Genomic DNA, 13,538 nt, shown 5'->3' with positions numbered 1-13,538 from the left:
GGCACAGTTTGAGCAGGAGGCTGTGATCTAGGATCTGTTGGGCCAGAGCAGCACATTCTAGAAAACTGGGGTGTCCTTGGATTTAAATCTCCACTCTGGGGAGCCGTTATGGATCTGAGTGGAAACTGAGCATAGGAATTGTGTTGTTTTTGACATGTCAAAAACACAGGTGGACTTCTGTAATAAGTCTCCAGTTGGATGAGTCAAGCAATTTATTATTATTATTATTATTATTATTTATTTATTTATTTAGGACTTTTAGAGATAGGGTTTCTCTGTGTACCAGTCCTGCCGGCTGTCCTAGAACTCACTTTGTAGACCAGGCTGGCCTCTTACTCACAAAGATCTGTCTACCTCTGCCTCCCAAGTGCTGAGATTAAAGGTATTGTACCACCACACCCCAGCAGGCAAGCAATTTTTAAATGAACAACTGAAATCACTTTTTCAGGAAGTAATGCAAGAGACTTATTCCCATGAATGCCATTTCTTCCTATTTTTAGTCTATTTCTCCTCCACTTCCCTTCTCTCTTGTTCCTTCTTTCCCTCCCTCTCCTTCCTTCTCCCTACTCATCCCCTCCGCACACCCCTATGCCTTTGACAAAAGGTATTTCCTATATGGACCAAGTTGTCCTCAGATTGGCTGCAGTCCACCTACTTCTGCCTTCCAAGTGCTGGAATTACCTTATACCGCCATGCCTGCCACCGAAGCCCTTTCTTAAGTAGTGGGATTTTTATTTCTCTTGTTCCAGAAATCATATGATAGGACTTCTTTAAAACAAACAGCAACTTTCCTAAAGAGAACGATGGGTCAGCAGTTTAACCCAGATGAGCCCCTGGGTCACACTAAAGACAGAAGTAAGGCAGACACTGCCTTGGTGAGGGAGCTGAATATTAACAGACATGCTTGGCACTCAGTAGGCATACCTGCATTTTAGTCACCTGACACCCCCCCAACCTTTTTTTTTTTTTTCAAGAGATTGGCTTGACTTCAGTACCATCTCACTAATTCTGTGCTTAGATTCACTGTTTGGTTTGGCCTTTGCGTGTAGATGGTCTTTGTGCTTGCTATAGAATCTTACTTTGTTAGAAACTCACATGAGGAAAACTTAAGTGACTTTTCCTTGTATCCAAACGAGGTCTCTGTCTTCTCTGTTTGAGAGTGAGTGACTGTGGTCCCTTTGTTTGCAGACGTCAAAAATACCTTGGACTCCATTAGCTCCAACATTAAGGACATGAGCCAAAGTATTCCTATTGAGGATATGCTGTTACAGGTCTCCCATTACCTTAATAACAGCAACAGATACTTAAACCAGGAGCTGCCCAAGCTGGAAGAATATGACTCGTACTGGTGAGTGTGCCCTTGGAGCTGGCAAAAGAGGGGCATGCAAAGCTTGCTTTGTATGGGTCTAAAACATGACATAATCCCACAATAACCTTATGGAGTCAAGTGGTGCTGGTGTGAGCAACCCCAACCGTGTTCCTTTATGAAAGTCGAGGGCCCTGGGGAGATGAAACTTGGGTAAATGGCTTGCAGTGCAAATGTGGGGACCTGAGTTTGGATCCCTAGGACCCATTTTTTTTACCCATTTTAGTAAAAATAAGTCACGGAAGAGGTGCAGTGTAACTCTAATACTGGGGTTGGAGGGGAGCGGTATTGGTGGATCCCTAAAGCTTGTTGGCCAGTCAGTCCAAGGCCAGTCAACTGATGAGATCTGGCTTTAGTGAGACATCCTGACTCAAAAATTAAGGTGGGGAGTGACCAAGGAAGATGCCTGACGTCAACTTCTGCCCTATAAAAGCATATTCATGCCTGAGCCACGCGTCCCCCCCCACACACACACACACATTCTAAATGCCAATGGTTTCTGAGTAACGGTGACATTTGTATTCATGAGACACTCCTTGTTTAAAAGGAAAAATCAAGGGACTGGAAATCCTTGAGCCACACAGCTAACAGTTCAGTTGATTGCTTCTTGAAGCTTTGCTATAGTTAGCAAGCCAAACGCGTGCCGGGATCTGGAAGTGTAAAAGTAAGCAAGAAGGGTATTAGGGAAAATGTCCTCATTGATTTTTGAAGCAAATGCACAGAGGCTGGTGTTTTCTGAAGGAATCTGTTCTTCTGAGCTGTGATGTGAGGCCACTAGGTTCGTATCTGAGCCAGGGGTTGGGGGACTTGTGGGAGCTTCTGTGTCTGGGGCTTAAATAGTGCAGGTTGTGTGCTTGGACCTGGAGCGTGAGAGTGGACATTCCAGACAGAGCATGGAGAGGGAAGGACTTAGGGGTTGCATGGGGAGTGAGGTGTACTTTCTTCTCTCAAGGGCGCACGCAGTCTTAGTACTTGCCCTCTGGAGAGCTTAGAGGCTCTCTCTCTTGCCTGGCTTCCTTTTTTTCATGAGTACACAAGACAGATAATAAGATTGTCGCCTTAGGGGAAGGGATGGTTCAGTGAGTTCACTAAGCATTTTATGCACGATGTTTCCAACAGTGTTTCCAACGAGTTATGTTCTGTGCATGGCTGTTTTGCAGATAAGGATTTCTGTGCTCAGAAAAGGGAAAGGACTCCTTTAAGGTCACGCCGTCTGGCTGTGCCCTAGATCACTGAAATGGATAGGCTTCTAGGGGCTCATATCGCATTTCTTTTGTGGGGCTAGGACACCCCAGCAGACACTGGGGCAGACATCTTACAAATCCATTGTTGTTTCACAAACAAGACAGCATAGCACATTTATCTGTCTGCCCCTTCCACCTCCTCTCCCGTCCTTCCTCCAGCCTTGCTTGGAGACCATAAAGCTTTTGTTTTGTTTTAAACTATTTCAACTAATCATTTTATTCATTAATCCTGAAAGTTCTCTGAAGTGGGGCTCCCTAGTTTATTTGATTTGGCCTTCCTCATATCTGGAATGAACCTCCCACAGAATGACTGCTGGTAGCTATTAGTGTAATTACCAACATTGCTTTTAATTGAATGAAAAGCTTTAGTGTCCACTTCTGTCAGGAGGCCCCAAGATGAACAGAAACTGCTGCGTCTTGGTGTCTTCAACGTTGGGAAGCATTCTTAGCCTTGAGTGCTCCTCAGCTTTGGGGAAAGTTGGTACACGTCCCAGGAATGCCAGTAAGACCTAATTGAGGCTCCATTATCCTAAGCCGTCTCCCGGGACCATTACAAAACGAAGTTTTGCATTCTGCAGACATTTGATTTAGGATGCTCATAAAATTCTAAATGTCTCATGCATCGGCCACACAGAGTATTTCTGATTTGGCCAGGAATATTCCTGTAATTCCAAAAGAGATTTCATAAAGGGAGAGGAGCTTGCTATGCTTTCTCCGTCATCTACCTAAACCATTGCCACAGCTTCCAACACTGAGAAATGTGATAGGGCTTGAATGTCTCAGGTGTGTTTTGATCAGAGCCCTGAGGAAGCTTGGGTCTGCTATGAGCCCCATGTGATGCTTGTGTGTGTTCACCGCTACCATAGAGAGAAGGCACCACACAGCCAAAGGAAAGTGTATTGGCTGGTTTGGTTAAGAAGCAGGAGTAGAAAGGGCTCTTGTCATGAAGGCTTGCCCTCTGACGTTAAGTGAACAAGACTACACCAGCCTTAGCCCATGTTCAGCCAATATAGCTGTCTTAGTCAGGATTTCTATTCCTACTTAAAACATTATGACTAAGAAGCAAGTTGGGGAGGAAAGGGATTATTCAACTTACACTTCCATATTGCTGATCATCACCAAAGGAAGTCAGGACTGGAACTCAAGCAGGTCAGGAAGCTGGAGCTGATGCAGAGGCCATAGTCCTGACTGGCTTGCTTCCCCTGGCTTGCTCAGCTTGCTTTCTTATAGAACCAAGACTACCAGCCCAGGGATGGCACCACCCATCCTCTCTCACCCTTGATCACTAATTGAGAAAATGCCTTACAGCTGGATCTCATGGAGGCCTTTCCTCAACTGAAGCTCCTTTCTCTGTGATAACTCCAGCTTGTATCATGTTGACATACAGAACCAGCCAGTACAATAGCCATTGCCCATTTGACATAATAGTGGGGCTGGAGACATGACCCGGACATTAAAGACGACTCACAACCTAACGTTGTACGCTAACACTACTTTTTTTTTTTCCTGCAGGTGGCTGGGTGGCTTGATTGTCTGCTTTCTGCTGACTCTCATTGTGACCTTCTTTTTCCTGGGCTTGCTGTGTGGTGTGTTTGGCTATGACAAGCATGCCACCCCAACTAGAAGAGGCTGTGTGTCCAACACTGGAGGCATCTTCCTCATGGCGTGAGTCTTCACTCCTTTCTGTCATACCGTAGAAGCATGAGGAGGAGGGTGGTGCTGAGTGTGCTATTAAGGAACCTGCAGCCTCTTGGGCTCACTCTGGAGCCTCTGAAGTCACATTGTGCTCCTTTCTAAAGCAGCTGTCACAAGAATCTTCTCGAGCTGCACAACACCCTTGGCTCCTTCATTATCTTCATTCGCTCACCCACTCACGCATGAGAAGCAGAGACACCATTGTCCCCTGTTAGCAGTACTGCTAACCCCAAACTCCAGGGACTTGATTTAAAGCAGGGTTTGATTTAAGTACCTTAGGATTTAGATGAGTAGCCTGAATTAGGGACCAGAGTAGGTGATAAGTACCCGATGGTGGGGAGCCTGTGGCAGACAGGAGGGACTATCCCTGCTTTAAAGATATCCACATGTAAGTTCAGGTATTTGGATGAGCTTTCCTGGGGGATATTGAGACCAAGAAGGACAGTAGGCCCAAGGATGGCACCAGATGGCAAACTGGGATTCGGGTGCAGTGGCAATGAATGTGTCACCGAGGAAGCTGGCCGGGCTTCTAGTGCTCTCGGTGAGAGTAGTACTAGGATACGTAAACAGGCCCAAGGGGAAGTAAGGATGGGAAAAACCTCCTTTGGGAGATGGAGAACCAAACTACCAACCATCAGCTTTCACTGTCTCTGCTATGAGGAGGAAGACCTGAAAGCAGGTGCAATACATTTCTCTGTCTCTTTAAACACAGATTCAAATCAGGTTTTTTCATACTCTGTGTTTCTAAGTATGCCCCCCCCAAAAACAGGCTCTAGTATCATGTACCTTCATTAACATTAATGTAGATATGTCTAAAAGTATTCTTTTTTTTTTTAATGGTTTTTCCAGACAGGGTTTCTCTGTATAGCTGTGGCTGTCCTGGAATTCACTCTGTAGACCAGGCTGGCCTCGAACTTAGAAATCCACCTGCCTCTGCCTCCCAAGTGCTGGGATTAAAGGCGTGAGCCACCACTGCCCTGCTTCTAAAAGTATTCTTAAATTGAATGGCCTAGGGCCTGTCAGGATCCAAGAAAGTGTTCCACACGAGAAGCCTATTTGCTCACACACGTAGTTTTAAAGCATTCTTCTTCAGGACTGGAGAAATGGTCTAGAGGTCGAGGCCTTGCAAGGCTCTGGATACAAGCCAGGGAGGGAGGGAGGGAGGGACGTAGGGACAGAGGGATGGAGGAATGGAGGGAAGGACCTCCAAGTGAGATTACCTCTCAACAGGGAGGGAAATAAGCAATAACAAATTACATTGGCAAAGAAACAATGTATTTATTTTGCTTTTTGTTCAATTAATCATAGATATGGGTAGATTAGCTTAATGTTAGGACTTTCACAACCCAGGTAACTGGCTCGTTGGAACACTTTGGCATATATACTCCATCAGTTTAATTTAAACTAGGCTAAACATTTACTCCCTTCATGAGATTGTAAAAAAAAAATTATGGATACAACAACAACAAAGACAAAAATCTGATATCTGGCTTCAAACAAATAAGCAATTGAGGAATCCATTCACAATTTGATGAAGGCTTCCATGCTACTTCTGTCTAGATAGTTTTATGTAGATTAAGAAGTCTTTACAGAGACAAAGGCTTATAGAAAATTTGGGATGGAGGCAGGGACAATGCTAAGAATGTCATATGCCATCAGATTTATAAAGGTGGGCCACAGATGCGGGTGCCTATGGCTTCTTTATCATTGATCCCTACCTGTGCTCATGGCAGGCTTGGCTATGCTTGCTGACAGTTCTACCCCCTGAGCCATCCTGTAGACAACTGGACAATTGCAAAGGGAAGGTTGGGTTCCAGTGCAGTTCACCCCAGACCCATGAGAAGGCTGCAGTGTCTGCTTCCAAACCACACTCTCGCTTGTAGAAGCTGCAGGGTCTATTTCCAGTTCTGCTGAGACCGCATATGGGGATATGCTCTGCATATGGTGCACACAGTGACACCATCTACTTGGAAGCAGGGTCGCTTTCAAAACTTGATTTCCCAAAAGGCTCCTCATGTAGATCTAGACATCCTTTCATTGTGTCTTCTGAAGGTACCCAGAGCTTCTTAGGGACTGCATGAGATACAATGATGAAAAGAGCATAGAATTTCAGGCTTCCTCAGAGATTAGGGGACTCAGCAGTGACTACAAACTTTTTTTGAGTGTGTTTCTTTGAAGCCCACTACAAAGCTTCCTCCTTTAGCTCTTGGCAACAATGTCCAGATCATCATTCTAGACTTCAGAAGAAAAATTAATTCCAGGAGAGTCACTGATATCACATAGTCCCATCTGCATGGCTGGGTGCTTGTTTCAAGGTTCTCCAGACTCTAGCAAAGGCCACAGAGACCATCATGCCCTTCGTCTAGTCATTCACATCCTGGCAACTCTGGGAAGGAAGGCGAGTGAGCTCTGAAAGATGCCCCCGAGGAAAGATGTGTTTCTGTGGTTTGTGTTAAAGTGGTAAGATCTGGCCAGTTGGTGGTGGTGGTGGTGCCCAGCACTCTAGAGGCTGGTCTTCAGAGCTAGTTCCAGGACAGCCAGGACTCGTACTTACACCAAAAAGTCCCATCTCCAAAAAAACGAAAATGTGGTAAGGTCCAAATGTCCAGCTGCAAGAGAGACAAGTTGGTCAGAGTAAAGGCACTGGTGAGTTGGGCACTAGGTGTACTATTATGGCTTTCTAGAAATGTTTCCAAGATAAGACGGGTCACAGAAGTAGTTGTGTGTTGTCATAACCACACAGATCAGGGCTGGGTAATCACTGTTCTGAATCTTTCTGATCACCGGAGGATTCACTGCAGTCTTTCCTCCATCCCTTCCTCTAGCTTTCTCACTTTCTTTGTAGTCACTGGAGTCAAACCTGGGGCTTTACACAAGCTAGCCATGTGCTCTAACACTGAGTAACATAACCAGCCCTCCTGCATGGGGCAGTTCGCTTTTGCTTCCTCTATGGCTCTTGTTTTTCCTCCTTATTCTCCTCCTGCTTCTCCTCTCTCCTGGTCCTTGGAATACACATCAGTGTGTTCTTACCCTGAGCCTATGTTCACATCACTGATCTATGTGCACACACCTGTCCACAACACTGATCTGTGTGCATACACCTGTCCATACCACTGACTTATGTGCACATGCCTGTCCATGCCAGTGATCTATGTACACAACCTGTCCGCACCAATGATCTGTGTGTATACATATTTGGAAAATAGAGGTGCCAACTACTTTGTCCATTCGCCTTTTTAAACAGAAAGAATGTCCACCAACAGTTCCCTTCCAACACTCTTCCCCACACATCAGCCTTCTCAGCAGCATGGTCTACATTGCTTCCTGATCTCCCAACAGCTCCCAGGCCCCCTCCAATTTATTTTCATCCCCCATCATCCCACCTCTCAAGACAGCAGAAACTTCTGTTCTACACAACAGCGGGGGCAGCAGTGTTCAAGTTGAGCACTCCCTTCTGCAGTTGTGCAAAGCCCTCACTCACAGTTGACAACTTCACACCTACATGATTTCCTTCCTGCTTCTCTGGCTCCCTCTCTTTTTCTCTATCACTGGCTCTCTTTCAACCACCCATTTTTCAAAGATTAAAGTCCTCCAGATCAGCCCCAGGATGTGTGTCTCTTCAATCCATCCCCATTGTTAAGAAACCATTTCTGAGCTGCTACTACTAACGTCTGCTCTAATCCCATGCGTATGCTCTAAACACATTGAGCTCCTCCACAACACTGTCACATTGTCTCACCGGTCACATGACCAAGGTCCATTTCTTCTTCTCTTCTTGCACAGAGCATTGGTGTCCTGGCTATCTCCCTCTGTCCTTCATCCCTTTGCCTTCCATGTTATATTTCATTCATCCACTGGCTTCTCTCCATCAACAACAGCTGCGTTAGGCCACCATCCCGAACCATAACTGCCTCCACAGTGGTGTACTGCCATTCTTGACAACTATCCAACTCATCCTTTCCATTGTGCCAAAAGTGTATTTCTTCAGAAAGAAATTGGTTTGTATTCATCCCTGGGTTTCAGCTCCTTGTTGCTCTTCCTTGGGATCCCTCATGCCTCATCCACTGAGCTTCTCCACTGCATTCTCTGCTACCCCTGTGGGGACAGAACCACACTGGTCCCTCTCAGAACCTCAGCAGTGCTGTGTGAGTTACTTCACTCATCAGTGCAGCACAGTCCCTGGTAAGCAACTGAAACAAGGACATGATTTTACCATAGAAGAGCACCTCCATCATGGCAAGGTCGTCATGGCAACAGGAGCTGGAGGATCACACTGCAATCACAGGCAGGAAACAGGAAGGAGGGAACACTAGTGCTTGCCTGTTTTCTCTTTTTTATCAGCCTGACACCTCAGCGCATGGAATAGTGCTACTTACAGTTAAGGCAGATGGTCCCATTCCAATTACCCTAATCCAGATAACCCTTCACAGACATGCCTAAGAATATACTCCATAGGCCCGGATATTTGAATTCTTGGTCTCCAGTAGGTGGAGCTGTTTGGTAGGTTTAGGAGGTATAGCCTTGCTGGAGATGTATGTCTCTGGGGGGTGGGCTTTGAGGTTTCAAAAGCCTCATACCATTCCCAGTGCTATGGAAGGAACCTGGTGACCCACCAACCAAAAATAAAGAGACTGAGACTTTTCAATACTTCAAAGCTTAAGTCTTAGCTGGGCAACTCTCAATTAGCTCACATAAGTTTACCTGACCATCTAGCTCTGTCCCACAACATGGCTAGCTATATCCATAGTCATGGCTCCTTTCTTGTCTCCTGATGAAAAGACCGTTTTCTTTCTTCTTCCCAGAGTCCTTTTCTTTGCCTGGAAGTTCCATCTTCCACTTCCTGCCCTAACTATTGGCCATCAGATCTTTATAACAACCAATCAGCAGTAAGATACATCTGATACAGCTCTTAAACAGTGTAACCTTTTCTTTAGGATTTATAAAACAGGAGATCAGTAATGAGTCATACTAATGACAATACCAAAATCTGTTAAGCATTTAGCTCACTGCCATTTCATCAGTTAACAATTGAATATGAAGAGACACAGCCTTAAATACAGTGTGAGTGAAGGTCACCTCCACACAGTGGACTCTACTTCCTGCTTATGGTTTGGAATGAAAGCCCTCAGCCTTTGCTCTAGCCACTATGTCTGCTGCTTGCTGCCATGCTTCACCACCATGACCAAACCATATCTCTTTGGAACTGTAAACCAAATAAGCCCTTCTATGAATTCTTTTCATCATGGTGTTTTATCACATCAGTAGAAAGTAAACCAAGACAATATCTTGATGGTGTGCCTCAAGGCTTATTGCCTAGGTGATTCTAGAGCCTGTGAAATTGGCAGGATGGATCTCCATAGTTACACTTCCTTCTTATATTTCCTATGTGTACTTCTATAGATAGATAGATAGATAGATAGATAGATAGATAGATAGATAGATAGATAGATAGACAGATAGATAATTACATACATAATTCTATCTCAAAATTAGTTCTGAGCTGATCCCAGATCCCAGGCTCTAGACCATGTGAGACGACAGGTGACGCAACACTCTAAATGTTCTATAAGCATTTTCTAACTCTTTGTTTATGGAAGGTCAAGGTATTTTTAACCCCAAAGCACTGGAGATGGCGGGTCCACTGTGTATGCGGGTCCACTGTGTATGCGGGTCCACTGAGTAGGAACTCCCAGGTCTCACTCATGTCGCTTGTGTTTCCAGTGGGGTTGGATTCGGCTTCCTTTTTTGCTGGATATTGATGATCCTTGTGGTTCTTACGTTTGTTGTTGGTGCAAATGTGGAAAAGTTGCTCTGCGAACCTTATGAAAACAAGAAATTATTACAGGTAAATATGATTTTTTTATTTTTATGGGAGGCTTGGACAGATTCTTGGGTCTCACCATATCTTGTGGGTTATATGAACTGAAAAACTATTTTGCTCTCACTCAACAAGTTGAAATTCTGCTTGTAATAGCTTGTGTACATATACACACATACATACACACATACAAACACACACACACACACACACACACACACACACACACACACACACACAGAGTAGTAGGCTTACCCTGGTGAGATATCAAGGAGGCACAGTTAAGAGTAGAATTTCAGCTTTGCTTTCCCAAAGACCGACTCACAAAGACTCCAGGACTCTGTCTGTACTTAAACTTTCTTCATTAATATAGAAGTTTGGTTCATATGTCTGGCTTTCTAGTGTTTTTCTATAGATTCTGATTTGTGTGTGCATGTGCGTGCTGTTTGTGCTGTTTGTGTGTTTGTATGGTTGGAGGTCCGAGGTCAATGTCAGATGTCTTTGTCTATTCCCCTTTACATTTTGAGACAGGAGCTCTCCCTGGATCTTCAGTTTACTAACTTGCTATACCGGCTGGCCAGCAAGCCTCAGCCAGGGTCTGCCCTCCTCTGCCCCGTGCTGCTAAGGTTATACACCTCTGCATTCCTCCCTTACATCAGTGCTAGGGTCTGAACCCAGGTCCCGCTTGCACAGCAAACACTTACCTACACAGTCATGTTTCCAGCCACAGATCCTTATTTTTGAAACCTATTTATACTTCCCATTTTTGTGTGTATGTCTTCCACCTGGTGTCTGTTATGAAAACAAGCAAATGACTGCACAGGTAAGCAATTATCACTTAGTTATCATTAGTCAAGAGAAACTAAATTGAGACCACCAATTACACAATGGAGTACTACTCAGCTATTAAAAAGAATGAATTTGTGAAATTCCTAGGCAAATGGTTGGACCTGGAGGTCATCATCCTGAGTGAGGTAACACAATCACAAAAGAACTCTAAATGATATGTACTCACTGATAAGTGGATATTAGCCCAGAAACGTAGGATACCCAAGATATAAGATACAATTTGCAAAACACATGAAACTCACGAAGAACAAAGACCAAAGTGTGGATACTTTGCCCCTTCTTAGAATTGTGAACCAAACACCCATGGAAGGAGTTACAGAGACAAAGTTTGGAGCTGAGACAAAAGGATGGACCATCTAGAGACTGCCATATCCAGGGATCCATCCCATAATCAGCCTCCAAACGATGACACCATTGCATATACTAGCAAGAGTTTGCTGAAAGGACCCAGATATAGCTGTCTCTTATGAGACTAGGCTGGGGCCTAGCAAACACATAAGTGGATGCTCACAGTCAGCTATTGGATGGATCACAGGGCCCCCAATGGAGAGCTAGAGAAAGTATCCAAGGAGCTAAAGAGATCTGCAACCCTGTAGATGCAACAACAACATGAACTAACCAGTACCCCGGAGCTCTTGACTCTAGCTGCATATGTATCAAAAGATGGCCTAGTCGGCCATCACTGGAAAGAGAGGCCCATTGGACATTCAAACTTTATATGCCCCAGTACAGGGGAACGCCAGGGCCAAAAATTGGGAAAGGGTGGGTAGGGGAGTGGGGGGGGAGGGTACGGGGGACTTTTGGGATAGCAATGGAAATGTAATTGAGGAAAATACCTAATAAAAAATATTTTAAAAAAGGAATGGTAGTACATTACCTTCAAGTTATGTGTATAAGAAAATGAGCAGAGGTGAACTTCATGTTTGGTTTTGGGTCCTATGACTTAGATGTCTTTTTTGCACTCGTATGAATATTTTAACATCAGAAAAACAAAATTAAAAATCGGCAACACTTGATCCTAAGCCTTTTGGAAGGGGATTCTGACCTGTGCCTGGACAGCAGATGCACAGCCACACACTGTTGTACTTCTCCTTAATGTATGTGTTACAGTGTTGGAAAGTGACGGTTAGCTTTCTTGGTTTTGTTTTTAAGACAGGATCTCAATAGGTAGCCCTGGCTGGCCTAGAACTCACAGAGATATGCCTGCATCTGCCTCCAGAATGCAGGGGTTAAAGGCGAGCACCCTCGTGGCCAACTGGAAAATAAATGCTCACTTTGTCCTGAGGGGCTGAGTCTATTGCTTTATGTCTTGATCTCGTTTTTTTCTGAACCAAATAGTCTAGCTCATCTTCCCGTGTGTCTAATAAATTGACATTGCTCTAGAAACACCATCTCACCTGCTCTGATTGCTGCTAACTTGTTGCCCAGAGTATTTACTCTAACGATGCCATTGTTTTCTCTTTCGACCTTAAAATGGATAAGAAATATCACAGTAGAAAATATCTCAAAAATATCTAACTGAATGATACATTTGATTGTATGAGTTAGTTGTACAACTGTCTTTAAAACAAATTTTATGTTTGTTCCAGGTTTTGGACACTCCCTATCTGCTCAAGGAACAATGGCAATTTTATCTTTCTGGCATGCTATTCAATAACCCAGACATTAACATGACCTTTGAGCAAGTCTACAGGTATTAATTCTCACAATAGACATTTTCTGTTGTGGGTAGTTTTTGCTACCCCGCCTTATGCTCCTGGGCAGGCCATGCTACCTTGGCTACTTCAAAGGCTGGGCACTCCTAAACCTTCCCCTGCTACCCCAGACCCAGTCAGGGAAGTAGCCAGTGGCCTTGTGGCTAGTTGGCTTTATCTCCTACCGATACTGTGTCCCCTTCTTCTTTTCCAGTCCTCTCTTTCTCCCGCCCTACCTGCACAACTCTCAGTGTCCCGCCCTATGCCCGGCCATTGGCCGTGGACATCTTTATTGATAGATCAAAAACCAATTGGGGACAAAGACCTTCAGCATCTGGACACACAGATTCAAAGCATTAGCACCAATCTCCAACAACTTCCTGATGACAATATTTTTTATTATTACTAAACATAAGAATTTTGTTTTCAGTGGTTTTTTTTTTCTACTTAATGGTATAAAGTTCCAATTTCAGAAGTAAGCTGTTTTCTAGTCTCAACAAAATAATCATAGAAAATGATCCCAAAATGTCATCTTTTCAAGCCCTTGTGATCTGGTCTTGGTGATTTCTCAGTCTCCCTGTCTTAGTATTCCCTAAGATTCCCTGGCTAAGGGAACAATAATACGCATTAACAGGATCTTTTAAGAATTCAGAAAGTGGCACATATCACAGGCACTCAATAGTGAGACAACTTTAGGGCTAGCTTGTGCATTGTACAATCAGATCACCTGGGGTCCAGCCTAGATCCTGTGGATCTGGACAATTTAATTCTTCTTCATTCAGTGTATAATATAACATAACCACGGGAATCTGTCCATGGAGTTGTTACAGCCAAGTGAGATGTATATGTTTGCAGCAGTGCCTGACACATGA

At 44.3% G+C, this 13,538-nt stretch overlaps 1 protein-coding gene across 22 annotated transcripts in view; it reads left to right on the top strand.

Annotated features, from left to right (window-relative positions):
* The window catches only part of Prom1 (prominin 1), a 108,427-nt gene that overhangs the window by 71,090 nt on the left and 23,799 nt on the right, over positions 1-13,538 (top strand). For all 22 annotated transcript variants that reach the window (XR_001784642.1, XR_001784640.1, XR_001784643.2 and 19 more), the window contains 4 exons: positions 1,189-1,348; positions 4,123-4,275; positions 10,027-10,150; positions 12,562-12,665. Coding sequence is in view for 19 of the 22 variants with exons in the window: in XM_017320724.2 (XP_017176213.1) it covers positions 1,189-1,348; positions 4,123-4,275; positions 10,027-10,150; positions 12,562-12,665 (541 nt within the window). In the remaining 3 variants the exon portion in view is untranslated. The remainder of the gene's footprint in view (positions 1-1,188; positions 1,349-4,122; positions 4,276-10,026; positions 10,151-12,561; positions 12,666-13,538) is intronic.

Source organism: Mus musculus, chromosome 5, assembly GCF_000001635.26.
Source record: "Mus musculus strain C57BL/6J chromosome 5, GRCm38.p6 C57BL/6J".
Classification (NCBI taxonomy): Eukaryota; Metazoa; Chordata; class Mammalia; order Rodentia; family Muridae; genus Mus; species Mus musculus.
Note: the sequence above shows the minus strand (reverse complement) of the source record. Positions and strands in the feature narration are given on the sequence as shown.